We start from the raw sequence: 14,270 nt of genomic DNA, 5'->3' as shown, positions 1-14,270 counted from the left end.
AGATGAGAAATCATTTAGATTCCAAGGTCATATTCTGGGTGAACTGGGTTCTAGATCCGATTATATGGTATGAAATAGGGTAAAGACACAAGTAAAGCAACAAACATATTTTTAATAAAAATATTCAAATAGGAATAGGAATCATATTTTTGTCAGATAGTGTACCTTACTATATAACTTGATTGATATCACATTTGAATTCAAATATAATCCGTTTTTATAAAGATTTTATGATTTTTTTTTTAATTTACTGGACAGTCAATCATTTAATTTTAGTTTGTCTTTAGTAGTTTATGAACCTGGTGGTCAACTGACACTAAGTAAAGATAGATAACAATGCCTACAGGACGACCTATGTCGAATGATCTTAAAAATCTTATTGTTTCCAAGTCTAAATCAGGAGTTCAGACAAATTTTTATTGAGTCGAATCGAAGTATTGTATCAAGAACAATTCCAGCTTCTAACACCAGAGGAACTATCACAAACACTTCCAAAACCGAGAACGTTCAAAAGTTACCCGAATAAAACTATCGAAGATCTTAAGACTAAGGTCCGTCAAAAAACCCTTCATTTCAAGAAAAAATAAAGTTGCCAAACTACAATTTGCACGGGAGCACTTAGACTAGACTGAAAAAAGGAAAACCTCAACAAAATGTTTTAACCCAAGACAACAATTAAGCATAGAGGCGGAGTAATAATGGTGTAGGACTCATCTTCGGGGTTTAAAATATATCTTTGTCGTGGATTTTCCAATACGATTATGATCCGCAGCGTACAACCAATGTTGTAAAAGACTTTTGTGCATCTGATAATGTAAATCTTATGTGGCCAGAACATGGGATATGATACATCTTAAAATGATATTCAGCTTTCTCTCCATCGTTGTTGGTGGACCTTCAACCTAAAATAGAAGCAATATGGAATGAGGTACCTCAGGATAAAATTCACCATCCCATTAGATTAAAGTCTATGCAAGTCAATGAGTATTTAATTATTAATTAAAAAAAATTATACAGGTCAATTATATTCAATATTTTTATATGAATTTTGGATCATTTCTATTGTATTCTTCAGAAAAATTTTATAAAAACTGGTCATTGTTTCAATTCCATTTTCCATGGCATTGAGTATACGCACATATGTGTATGTATTTAAAAAGCTCAATTATGAATATTATTATAAAGTTTATTTAAACGTTGTTTAAAATAAAAACAAGAATATTTATTACGTAGATGCAAAATGAATTTTTGTCTGTATCTAATTTATATACCTAATTAGTGTAACATGTTATTAATATTTACTTACTCATAGTGTGTACAATTTAAGACAAACTCTCGTCCCTCAACTTATTAAACCGGGTTGTCTAATTAATATTCCATCATATCCAGGTAATACAAATTAAATTACATATTCATACACAACAACCCCTTAATACAACTTGGGCGAAACTTACCGCCAGAAAAAGTTGTGCCCTTCACAATAATCCAGTCCGTTAATTACACCGCGTGAGCGGGACAGTCGCGTACATTAATCCCCGCGTGCGATGCCTCCTGCGCCCTTCCTACGGGGTTTCCGCCCTTAGCAGCGTCGACATAACCGGACCGGTTGGTCGACGACGACGCAACCATTCGTTTTAATTACCGCAAGAGAAACAAGAATCTGTGGTCGGGACGCGTCCAAACACCAACCCCACACCCCCGCCGCGATTTATCATCCGCGTCCTCCCGCATATTTTCCGGGCCCGCGCCCCTTATTGAATACCGAACATTTTTTTTAACTGCCCCAACATGTGTTCCGGATTCCGGGACGTGGCCGTTGCCACGATGATTTATCGGCCTCCGACGTTTCACCTTCGGTACTCAAATTTCAGATGTTTTCATTCACCCAGGACGGTTTCATTAATATTTAAAAGACAAACACCGAGATTCGAATTAAATCCGGTTTATTATGCCGTAAAAGTGGGACGTCGCAAATTGAAATTTTCCGGGTTTCGACTCGCACACCGACTTTCGTTATACAAGCAGATATTCAAATTGAATTATGTATTTTTTGGAATTTTATTTAAAGGGGCTTATACTTTTAATTGTTTATTAAACAATCACTTTTTGCATGAAACAGTTGGTGGTGAATATTTTCATTAAATGCAGTTATTAGACCGTAAAACCAGGACATCGTAAATTGAAATTTTCTGGGCTTCCGTTTGCCGTAGCTCTAACTGGAAAGTTTCAATTACATCTTGTATGTAAATATAGAAGCAATGTATATCCTGTTTCATAGTCAAACAACAAAAATGGGCCATCATTGAAATAAGAATGGCGGCGTTAAAAGCGTCTGGTTGTTTGGTGGCATTATTTTTTTTCTTTCATTTCTATTTAATAAATTCCATGCATTTGTGTAATTTTTCTGCGTGGCAAAGTGCAACAAAATTAAGTGGGCTTTTAGTCCCCCCTGAACTTAACCGGAATTTGTCAGGGCAGAAGTGAAATATCGCTGATAAAAATTCAAATAAATAAGCAAGGAAGAGTGCGAGAGAGAGTAGACGGTTGTCGGTGGCATTCATCGAGTAATGGAGCCGAAATTCCGCCGTGACATGACATCCAAATTACAAAACATTAAAATGAGTGGTGAGCTGTCCATGAACTGTGCCCATTACCTGACGTCACAAATTATTAATGACACCCTTTTATCTCAGTCGTTCTCCAAATTGAGATGTCGCCGTCATTATTTCTGTCAAAACGGCATTACAAAACGAAAGCGGTTATTTCCATCGCCATTATACTTTGCACTTCATTATTCATATAAAATTAATCTTTATGACTTCGTACCCTTCATACTCTGTTGCCTCTGTCATTGCCGTCGATTTTACGGTTGCATTTCGCCGTCTTCAGTTAACGAACCAACTGATGACTCGAGCAAAATTACTTTTTCACCTGAATCATCCATCGGCAATTTAAAATCGCAATTCTTTGATCCATTACGTTAAAAGTTAAGTTTAACTACATATCTATATGTTAATACAAATTATTACGTGATAAAATGTTGTCGACTGCATTATAAACTAAGGAGAGTTCTTTAAACTATATCTGATTGGAAGTTTAAGGCATGTCCATAAACCCACGCCATTTATGTTCCCTGTTATATTAGAAAATTTAATTTGCTGTTATTGTGTTTATAGAAGGAAACGATAATAAAAATTGTAAATATTTTCCCCATCCCGGTAAACCTCATATTGTAGTTCCGGTTTACCGGAGCCGGAGGGAATTTTGATTCACACAACTCCTGAATCAAAACATTACACATAACATAATTAGGGAAAACATCATCATTACAAGGATACTGATACAAACGGATGAAACAATAAAGTGACTGTCCAATATAAAGATGTAAAGAATGATAAAATACGTAAATTCAACTCTTTTTTTAAAGGCCAAACCTACAATATACCACTGATATCCGTCATTGTCCCGCTTTTCCTCTTTCGGCACATCAACTCCTCGATACGACTACTTTATAAACTAAAAATCGTACTTTAAACTACACTTTGCAATATCGTGATGTTACTCGGATGCAGTAACCTCTGCGTTCACCAGACAACAATCCAATTGAACACTGATGGGAACAACTTCATAAACAAATTTAGACTCGAAACCAACCGCATCAAAATTTGGAAGAAGTTGCTACTGCACTTAGAGAAGAATGGAAAGTGTATACCAAGAATTTATTCGTTCACTAATTTTGAGTATGTTAAGAAGGGTGGAAGGGATAAGGAGGGACCGATCAAATACTGATTGGAAAAATGTGGAGATTAATCTTCTGTTTTATTTATTTTAATTTTGTTTCAGTAATTTTCCAAGAATTTATTGATACTAGTTTTATTTCTGATTTAAAAGTTCTCCTGCTGATGTAATTTTGATTAATTCATAATTTTTATAACATCACTTATTTATCCACTTCAAAAGATGTACAGTGTTTATTAGTTATAAAATTTAGAAGAAAAAAAAGAAATTTTTGTTAAATTCTTAAAATTTTGACTTGTAATATATTCTAAACAGTAAAAGTTATGAAAAAATGTAAGATATCTTTTTTGTATACCGTTCATTTCTTACAAGTTATGTAAACAAAAATTTTCTATACGATCAAGTAATAATAAGATATGGATTTTGCCATATGGAAGTGAAATAGAAAACTAAAATAACCTTCTTATTAAAATAAAAAGCTTATCTTTGGAGAGCATTTTTAAAAGGTGCTTAGGAACCAATTTTTCAGCAACGGAAATTAAAAAAATAATCAATTTTTTTTTTCTGAAAGTTTAAAGCATGCCCACAAAACAAGTCATGTAAAAATTGTTAAAAAATTGAATTTTTTATTGCTTTTACGAAATTAACATTTTTAATAAGTTAATAATAACAGAACATCATATTTATACAATCTTATTATCTATATACTATTTTTGACATTTTTGACTACAAACAATCCAAACAAAGCATTTAATAACTTAATAGCCCTAAGATATTTTAGTAGTTTTAAGTATCAGAATAAAAAGATTTGCAACTTTAACATTTCATCATGGCTAATTTAAATTGTCATACATTTAGGGAATAATAAGCGCAAGTTACAAGTAACAATGGAAAAGGGATTAACGTTTCCAACTAAGGAAAGCCTGTGTGAATAGTTGCCAAGTGACCTAAGCTGTTCTTAACTCAACATTTCCTGTTATTCCAACAATTCACGGCCTAATTAAAGTCTCATTACGGATTTTCCTCTTGGTTGAGAAGTTGTGGTTTAAAACCGGAAACTTTTAATTATAAGGTTAAGTATCAGAGGTTATCACTGCACCTAATCACCGACGTTCCCCCCTGTTTAAATTCACAAACGGTTCGCGGACGGCATAATTGAATGTGATTTAAAATTATTTCGGATTATGCTAAATTATTTACTACAACAGTACAGTTTATTTGTGTGAGCTTAACAAACCATAACGTATTTAACGTCAAATCAGTCATTTAATTCCCCCGAAAATCCGTTTGTAAACAATTTAAAATTACCCCATCATTTATTTACACACAAATTACGGTCGAGGCCAGACGAAAAACTAACGATAAAATCAAAGTAATAATTGCTCGCAGAAAAACCGGGAATTTCCCCGAAAATAATACCACACGGAGTCAACCAAAAATTTATTGGTCCCATTAATCTCGTCCACTGTTCAGCAACATCCTGCAACAATCCACCGGACCCTTTATCAAGTCGTGGGACTCTCTTGACTGCGAGACACGGGGATTGTGAAAAGGTGTGGCCATTGATAACGTTTTCTTTTAACCTCTTCTTTTTTATGTACACAGCGGGACCTCTAACTGCATAATGGATTGAAATATGTTGAAGGGAAAGCGGCAACCGCAAAAACTCCCCGAATAAAAGAACCCAAATTGAAACACCACAGTAAATAAACATACCGACTTGACTTGATAAAAAATCCATTCAGCTCACACGACTAAATATTCCTTTTGTTGTTATAAATCTTAAAGTTGTAAGTAAAGGCAGAATAATATTGCAATTTAGAAGTTTTAAATGATTGCACACAAGTTCATCCCCTAGTTTCCTATCAGACCTTTATAACCGGAATCTTGGCGAAAGGAAAACTCGGAGGCAATCGAGCGGACACATACTTTAGTTCGGCCATTGCCGAACTAAACGTTGAACAACGCAATACATGTAATATGATTTGGGTTCTCCAGTTGCCTGTATTTTAAGGCATCTCAGTGGCTTCTGAAATCTGATTTTATTAACATGCGATACCCTTGAAAAGAGCCCGTGTTCTTGGGATCGACCCCAGGTCTGAACCACACCTGTACTCCGACACATGCATTGTTGTAGATATTAGTTTCGGCTCGTGTCAAAATTTTACACAATTATAGTAACTTCGTGGAGTATGAACCACTTAAAACGGAAACTGTGATTTAGTAAATGTCGTCTTTGGAAATCAATTGAAGTGAGAACTTAACCGGTTAATAAATTTCCTAGGCGAATTTATCTTAATAACCGAATCATAACCGGTCCGACGGCCGAAACCAAAATTAATTACCTAATCCCAATTTGTTAAATGTTGTAGTTTGGCTCGTCATTTTCGGGTATTATTATTCAGAATTAATGGGCTGGTAATGTCTTGTATAGATTCAGCTGGTGCAAACTTGGAGACCCGTAAACAAGCACTAAAATGTCACCAGCCGACATGGATCGATTTATATCACTGAACCGCACTTTATCAGATATAATGATATGTTCTGATGGTTATTTGGCATTAAACTTGCGTGTAATTTCCACAGTAATGATAAGGTAATGTTGGCCATTATTCAAGCGGAATGCCTTCTGCCTGGAAACCGAGCAAATGGACAGTCCGCTAATTGGATATTTCATTTACATGTGACAGATAATATGCGATACATTCAACTTTTCATATTTATCGAACCTCTATCAAACTTTCAATAACTAGTACTTTATGTGGTCAAATAAAAGAAATACGTAGCATTCAACTATCATTTTATTACAAAAATAATAAATTACAAATAAATACAACAAATAACAGTATCATTATTTAGCCTCCAAAAAGATTGTGTCCATGGCTGAACGAAAGTCCAAAGTTTCCTTCAGGCTTGGTGTTGCCCCAAGGGGTATAACTCCGACTGACTCCTCCGTAAGCTTCCAACTTGGTATTCTTGTCAGGGGCCCAAAGAGTACGACTCGCTTCAATACCTAGATTTCTACCAAAATGAGGTGTTTGGGAGATAACAGCCCTTATATTGTTGTCAGTGGGTATGTGGTGGTAGCCCAGGGAGCCTGTGTAAGTTGTGGCGTCGACCTGTCCAATATGTTTGTTTATACCACCTCCTGCGGTCAGTTCGTGTCCGCCTTTTCCAGTCAGGACTCCTTCATGACCTAATTGAAAATCGGTACCATGTGGACCTTTAGCGATGTCCCACGTTGTGTCTCTGTTAAAGAATTTATATTTTAATTTTTATACAAAATAATTGTGAAAATATATTACCGTGCATGTCTGCGCAATGGTACCAAGTAAAATTGTTGTCCAGATTCATCTTCCACAGTGTTAGATGGAAGAGCTAGAGCTACTGCTACAAAGCCAAGTAAAATTGCAAAAGATTTCATTGTGGTATGTTACTTTGACCAAATCTTGCTAACTAATGTTGAATGAATGAGTTGCATTAGGTTTTATATTAAATAATTGGGGATTTACTTCTTGTGTATTTCGCAATGTCGATATCCCGTTACAAAATATATCGTAGTACTACATTCAAAGTTCAAGAAAGGTGATATAAGAACGATGTATTTTACACTGTTCAGATTTGTTATCACTTATAACTTTTTTAGCCTATATGTTTATACACTCATACTGACAAATTTATATTGATAATTTTTATACTAACAGGTTTCTCTATAACAATCAATAAAGTTAAGTAAGCAAAAACATGTGGATCATGTTTTAATTGTTTGATAAAGTAATAGACAACCATTACTATTGCCAATTAAGACAATGAACATTTTGTATTCCTTTTATGTATTCCTTAGAAGATATGACGTAGACATAAATAAACATAAAAACATCATCACGCGAAATAAATTACGAAATTCTTTTCTATACATATAAATAAAATTGGAGTGTCTGTAATATTGAAATAACCGTTTTTACTACATGAATATAAATAAGGTACATACATCAAAATAACATTTTTTACAATTTTTGTCTCTATTCCTATCTGTCTTTTTGTTCCGTCTAATCTCTGAAATGGTTGGACCGATTTTGACGGGACTTTTATTGACAGGTAGCTGATGTAATAAGGAGTAATTTAGGCTACTTTTATTTTAGAAAAAAAAATAATGTTGCAATGTCCAAGTACTGTCCAGTACCACGCACAGGTCACGCGCATGCCACCACTGGGCCGTCACGTCGGGCGGACCCCGGACGAAGTCGCGGGTACAGCTGGTTAATCATAAAATTAATTTAAATTAAAAAGAATTGTTCTTTTAATAAAATGATTATGTCTTTTAGTAATTTCTTACGTTTTTAGTAATTTTTTGGGAATCCAGAAAGAATTAGAATTATTTATTTTTACTTTTTTAATGATTTTTCAGGAAATTAGTATTAGTAAAAAATAAAAGTCCATAAAGTTATTAAAGTGAAACTATGTTATTTAATCAGTATGAATTTAATCGTATGGATTTTAATCCTATAGATTTTGATCGTAAGGAATTTGATCCTATGCAAAATGATTATATGGATTTTGATCGTTCGGATTTTCATCGTATAGAAAATGATCGTACGAATTTTAATCGTATGGAAAATGATTGTATGGAATTTGATCGTATGGAATTAGGTCACTACGTTTTTAGTAATTTCTCATGTTTTTAATGAATTTTTGAGATTTTAGTAGTTTTCTACGTTTTTAGTAAATTTTTACGTTTTTCGTAATATCGTTATGTTTATATGTATATATATTTCTTTAAGGATACCACTCGTAATTGTAGCAATTAATGCACCCAAGAAATTTCGAAAGTATGGCTCACTAGTATTTACTACTCATACGGGAAATTTTCTTCGAAACTAAATTGTTCGAGAGGACCGAAATTTCTTCCAATTTTGCTTTCACAAGAAATTTATTTCACAATAATTTACACTTGAAATTTTTATAATTAAAAATTTTTTGGTTATAGAAGTGTAATACACATCTTGTTCAAAATATAAATAAAATATTCTCATTCATCTTGTCCAAAATATAATTAAAATATTCAATATTAGTTATTTGTTTAAATTATTAAGTCTAGGCCTCAAAAAAGTCTCAACCACAAAAAAATGCAAGATGAAATAAAAATATGTTACTAGAATTATGCAGTTTATGGGAAATAATGGAATTTATTATTAGCGTCACATTATAATTTATGAGCCCTGTCAAGGTCAGGGGAAGAATTATTTAAATTAATAATCACTGAACTAAGTGTGACAACGGAAAAACAAAACATCCATGTTGATTTCTTACTAGGTGTTAGTCCAAAAATTATGACAACATGTACAGAATTCACAATGTTTTGAGAGTTTACAGGATGACTTAACTTACATAACAATTACTTTAACATCGTTATCGCAATAGGAGGTGATAATAAAATGAATTATAAATTTGTTTCGTAAATATATATTTATAACATTCGGTTCATTTTTATGAACTATACAAAGATCCTCCGACAGTTAATGAACCGGTTGTATAAAAAGTTTTTTCAATCATCCCGCAAGTTTTGAATATTCGATTACATGTGAAATATTTCATAACTAGCATTTAACTTTTTATATTTTCTTTTCAAAACACGCATATTTTAGTTGTCAACAATCATTTTATTAAAAAAATAATAAATTACAAATAAATACAACAAATAACGGTATCATTATTTAGCCTCCAAAAAGATTGTGTCCATGGCTGAACGAAAGACCAAAGTTTCCTTCAGGCTTGGTGTTGCCCCAAGGGGTATAGCTCCGACTGACTCCACCGTAAGCTTCCAACTTGGTATTCTTGTCAGGGGCCCAAAGAGTACGACTCGCTTCAATACCTAGATTTCTACCAAAATGAGGTGTTTGGGAGATAACAGCCCTTATATTGCTGTCAGTGGGAATGTGGTGGTAGCCCAGGGAGCCTGTGTAAGTTGTGGCGTCGACCTGTCCAATATGTTTGTTTATACCACCTCCTGCGGTCAGTTCGTGTCCGCCTTTTCCAGTCAGGACTCCTTCATGACCTAATTGAAAATCGGTACCATGTGGACCTTTAGCGATGTCCCACGTTGTATCTCTGTTAAAGAATTTATATTTTAATTTTTATACAAAATAATTGTGAAAATATATTACCGTGCATGTCTGCGCAATGGTACCAAGTAAAATTGTTGTCCAGATTCATCTTGCAGAATGTTAGATGGAAAAGCTAAAGTTACTGCTATAAAGCCAAGTAAAATTGCAAGAGTTTTCATTGTGGTACGTTGCTTTGACCAAATCTTGATAATTAATGTTGGATGAGTGAGTTGCATTATGTTTTATATTAGATAATTGGGGATTTACATCTTGTGTGATGCCCCATGGTATGGTACACTACATTCAGAGTCGAAGAAAGCTGATATGAGTCTGACGTGTTTTATTTTGTTCGGTTATCTTTTAGTATGGGATTTGTATATATAATTATTATAATTATAATCATACTTGCTTATTTATAATTAATAAATTTAAATATAAAAATATATGGATTATGTATTCAATACTAATTGTCATATTCATCACATTCTTATGTTATATACGAATCAAATCAATTAATGCTAATTTAATTAATTCTTTACACTGTAGTAGATACTAAAAATAAAATTACACTTTATAAATATGTTTGTAAACATAATAATTCTATTTCAATGTTATAAATTAAAGACACAAGCCTTATTTTTGCCAAGGTACATTTTATTTATTTAGCATACATTATTATTAGAAGAAAAAACGTAGCAATACATATAGACATTAACATATATTTGACAAGATATAAATTTAGTTGTCACATAATAATTTAAACAATTAGCTAGTATGGAATTTATATTGACCCAAACGTCCATTAAGCAATATTCGTGATTTATTGTTGCCGATGTGCCAGTAATGATGCTTTATGTTTGTTTATGTCACGTCATGTTCCGTGGTCCCAAACATAGAAGGAATTCAGGACGTGCATCATCTTAATTGGCATTCCTAATTATTCCTGTGTATGATCGATAATTAATTAAACAACGAATAAAAATTCTACATACCCTTGTTTATTTAAATTTATTTGACATTGATAAACATTACTAAAACTGTAGTAGAAATGAATGTAGTTTGTCTGGGAAACACTTGCAAGCTATAACAAATTTGAACAAAGTAGAATACGTAAACATCATTCTCTTATCAGGTTTCTTGAACTCTAAACGTAAATAAAATACCACGATTTATTATTTAACAGAATATTAACATTGGGAAAGACACAAGGAGTAAATCCCCAATTATTTAATATAAAACCTAATGCAACTCACTCATCCAACATCAGTTAACAAGATTTGGTCAAAGCAACATACCACAATGAAATCTTTTGCAATTTTTCTTGGCTTTGTAGCAGTAACTCTAGCTTTACCATCTAACATTGTGGAAGATGAATCTGGACAACAATTTTACTTGGTACCATTGCGAAGACATGCACGGTAAGATATGTTAACAATGATTTTGTATAGAAATTAAATAATATATTCTTTAACAGAGACACAACATGGGACATCGCAAAAGGTCCACATGGTACCGATTTTAAATTAGGCCATGAAGGAGTTCTGGCTGGAAAAGGCGGTCACGAACTGACCGCAGGAGGTGGTATAAACAAACATATTGGACAGGTCGACGCCACAACTTACACTGGTTCCTTGGGCTACCACCACATACCCACTGACAGCAATATAAGGGCTGTTGTCTCCCAAACACCTCATTTTGGTAGAAATGTAGGTATTGAAGCGAGTCGTACTCTTTGGGCCCCTGACAAGAATACCAAGTTGGAAGCTTACGGTGGAGTCAGTCGCAGTTATACTCCTTGGGGCAACACCAAGCCTGAGGGAAACATTGGACTTTCGTTCAGTCATGGACATAATCTTTTTGGAGGCTAAACAAAGATACTGTTATTTATTGTATTTATTTGTAATTTAATATTTTTGTAATTAAATAATGGTTATACCAAAATGTGTATCTTTTATTATATATATTTGAACAAAATACATAATATTTTTAAAAGTTCAGATATATATATATATATATATTATATATATATATATATATATATATATATATATATATATATATTTATATATATATATATATATATATATATATATATATATATATATATATATTTATATTTATATATATATATATATATATATATATATATATATATATTCTACATGTAACCGAATATTGAACACATGGTTGGTTACAGAACCTTTTTAAACAACCTATTTAATAATTGTTGAAAACTCTTTGTAAATTTCGTTAAAATGATCCATCTGTTGAAAATATATGTATATATTTACTCAGCAAGTTTACAATTTATTTTATTATCATATCCTGTTGAGCTAACAGTATTAAAGTATATGTTAATCCGCTCTCCAATTAGTGCTTAGAAATCATTTTTTAAACTTTCAAAAACATTGTGGGCTCTCAACAAAAGTATAATAATTGAAAGTTCACTGTGGGGTCAATCGCAGTTATCCTCATTAGTCTAACACCTTGGAAGAAACCAACACTGATTTTTAATTTTATCCATTATAACGTCCGGTTTAATATTTAAATTATAAATTAATCATCTTTTCAATATTAAATAAGTACCTTTACCTTCATAGGCTTGATTCTAATAACATTTTTATTTCATAATGAATTTTTTCTTGACTGATAATTTAGTAATACGTAAGCTTAGTTGTCCCATAAACAAAGGAGGCTCTACAATAGAGGCGGACTAGGTAACTGGCTAAGGCGCCAAAATAGGGATTCTGTTTTTATTTTTATCAAGAAATCGAAACGGAGAATACAAAAGAATATAAATATTTATACCGGCAAGAATAACAAATTATTTTACTCCGTCATTGCACATAATAATTTAAACAATTAAGTAGTATTAAATATATATATATATATATATATATATATATTTATTCGTACTTCAATCAAGAATTTCGTGATTAATTAATTATTGCTCGATGTGCCAGTAACCATATTCTATGTTTGCTACTGGTTGAAAACTTAAAAGAAATACAAGATGTTCATTATACTAATTGGCTTTATTATTAATAGAAATATTTATCTGCTAATTAATTAAATAACTATTTTTGTTTTTGTAACTCCATTGATTTTCAATGAGAAATGCTGTTTGTAATTATAAAAATTGTAAATATAAATTTCATAATATTAATCGTTTAACTGGGGAGCACTTAAAAACGATAACAGAACTAAATAATATACATCGTTCTCATATCACCTTCCTTGAACTCTGAATGTAAAGTACCACGATTTGTTTTGTAACGGGATATCAACGTTGGGAAAGGCACAATAAGTAAATCCCCAATTATTTAATATAAAATATAGTGCAACACACTCACCAAACATCAGTTAGCAAGATTTGGTCAAAGCAACGTACCACAATGAAATCTTTTGCAATTTTACTGGACTTTGTAGCAGTAGCTCTGGCTTTTCCATCCAACATTGTGGAAGATGAATCTGGACAACAATTTTACTTGGTACCATTGCGCAGACATGCACGGTAAGATATTTTCACAATTATTATGTATAAAAATTAAATAATAAATTCTTTAACAGAGACACAACGTGGGACATCGCTAAAGGTCCACATGGTACCGATTTTAAATTGGGCCATGAAGGAGTTCTGGCTGGAAAAGGCGGCCACGAACTGACCGCAGGAGGTGGTATAAACAAACATATTGGACAGGTCGACGCCACAACTTACACAGGCTCCCTGGGCTACCACCACATACCCACTGACAGTAATATAAGGGCTGTTGTCTCACAAACGCCTCATTTTGGTAGAAATGTAGGTATTGAAGCGAGTCGTACTCTTTGGGCCCCTGACAAGAATACCAAGTTGGAAGCTTACGGTGGAGTCAGTCGCAGTTATACTCCTTGGGGCAACACCAAGCCTGAGGGAAACATTGGACTTTCGTTCAGTCATGGACATAATCTTTTTGGAGGCTAAATAATGATACTGTTATTTATCGTATTTATTTGTAATTTATTATTTTTGTAATAAAATGATGGCAAAGTACTAGAATGTACTACTTAACTGTAAATAACTTCCTTGAAATAGGTATTTTTAATAGTCTTCTATAAACATCTTTTCACTAAATTTATCAGAAAATGAAATCAAAATGAAAAAAATTGTATAAACTACATTTATCTAGTTAATTAGCCAACCCATTATGAAATTTATTTTGATGACAATGATAAGAATATGTGCCGGTTGAAAATAAAATTAATTATAATGTTACATGTAGTTTGTGAGCGGATACATATTTTAACTTGATTCTCCCTCTGGACCCTCACTATTCATCTTTCGCCGACCTTTGGATATGTCGTGTCCATGAATAATGTTTTAAACTTATTCCCCACCGTTAATCTCGTACATATCTCTGAAAATGCGATGTGGCGTAACTGAATGAT

General features: G+C 32.7%; 3 protein-coding genes and 1 long non-coding RNA gene across 4 annotated transcripts; 2 read left to right on the top strand and 2 right to left on the bottom strand.

Moving 5' to 3' along the window:
* Positions 1 to 6,521: 6,521 nt before the first annotated feature.
* LOC126264613 (uncharacterized) lies at positions 6,522 to 7,163 on the bottom strand. Its single transcript, XR_007547299.1, has 2 exons — positions 7,044 to 7,163; positions 6,522 to 6,987 (listed from the first exon to the last, which is right to left on the bottom strand). It is a non-coding gene; the product is annotated as an uncharacterized LOC126264613 (long non-coding RNA).
* A 2,238-nt stretch (positions 7,164 to 9,401) lies between these two features.
* Positions 9,402 to 10,038, bottom strand: LOC126264609 (uncharacterized). Its single transcript, XM_049963129.1, has 2 exons — positions 9,903 to 10,038; positions 9,402 to 9,846 (listed from the first exon to the last, which is right to left on the bottom strand). The coding sequence occupies exons 1-2, from the start codon at positions 10,019 to 10,021 to the stop codon at positions 9,453 to 9,455; spliced, it is 513 nt and encodes a 170-aa protein (XP_049819086.1). The 5' UTR covers positions 10,022 to 10,038; the 3' UTR covers positions 9,402 to 9,452.
* A 1,066-nt stretch (positions 10,039 to 11,104) lies between these two features.
* On the top strand, positions 11,105 to 11,777 carry LOC109599393 (uncharacterized). Its single transcript, XM_020015382.2, has 2 exons — positions 11,105 to 11,260; positions 11,317 to 11,777. Exons 1-2 carry the CDS (start codon positions 11,142 to 11,144, stop codon positions 11,708 to 11,710), a joined length of 513 nt encoding a protein of 170 aa, XP_019870941.2. The 5' UTR covers positions 11,105 to 11,141; the 3' UTR covers positions 11,711 to 11,777.
* Positions 11,778 to 13,192: 1,415 nt separating this feature from the next.
* Positions 13,193 to 13,875, top strand: LOC126264576 (uncharacterized). Its single transcript, XM_049963050.1, has 2 exons — positions 13,193 to 13,356; positions 13,413 to 13,875. Exons 1-2 carry the CDS (start codon positions 13,238 to 13,240, stop codon positions 13,804 to 13,806), a joined length of 513 nt encoding a protein of 170 aa, XP_049819007.1. The 5' UTR covers positions 13,193 to 13,237; the 3' UTR covers positions 13,807 to 13,875.
* Positions 13,876 to 14,270: the final 395 nt, after the last annotated feature.

The sequence above is a fragment of the Aethina tumida genome, chromosome 2, assembly GCF_024364675.1.
Source record: "Aethina tumida isolate Nest 87 chromosome 2, icAetTumi1.1, whole genome shotgun sequence".
Lineage (NCBI taxonomy): Eukaryota > Metazoa > Arthropoda > Insecta > Coleoptera > Nitidulidae > Aethina > Aethina tumida.
This window is presented reverse-complemented; position numbering and strand designations above follow the sequence as displayed.

What these genes read in the sequence shown, in the direction of transcription:
- LOC109599393 (XM_020015382.2), top strand. Translation starts at nt 11,142, where the DNA reads ATGAAATCTTTTGCAATTTTTCTTGGCTTTGTAGCAGTAACTCTAGCT. An exon ending in CCATTGCGAAGACATGCACG is followed by an intron (nt 11,261 to 11,316) that starts GTAAGATATGTT and finishes ATTCTTTAACAG; the next exon opens with AGACACAACATGGGACATCG.
- LOC126264576 (XM_049963050.1), top strand. Translation starts at nt 13,238, where the DNA reads ATGAAATCTTTTGCAATTTTACTGGACTTTGTAGCAGTAGCTCTGGCT. An exon ending in CCATTGCGCAGACATGCACG is followed by an intron (nt 13,357 to 13,412) that starts GTAAGATATTTT and finishes ATTCTTTAACAG; the next exon opens with AGACACAACGTGGGACATCG.
- LOC126264609 (XM_049963129.1), bottom strand. Translation starts at nt 10,021, where the DNA reads ATGAAAACTCTTGCAATTTTACTTGGCTTTATAGCAGTAACTTTAGCT. An exon ending in CCATTGCGCAGACATGCACG is followed by an intron (nt 9,847 to 9,902) that starts GTAATATATTTT and finishes ATTCTTTAACAG; the next exon opens with AGATACAACGTGGGACATCG.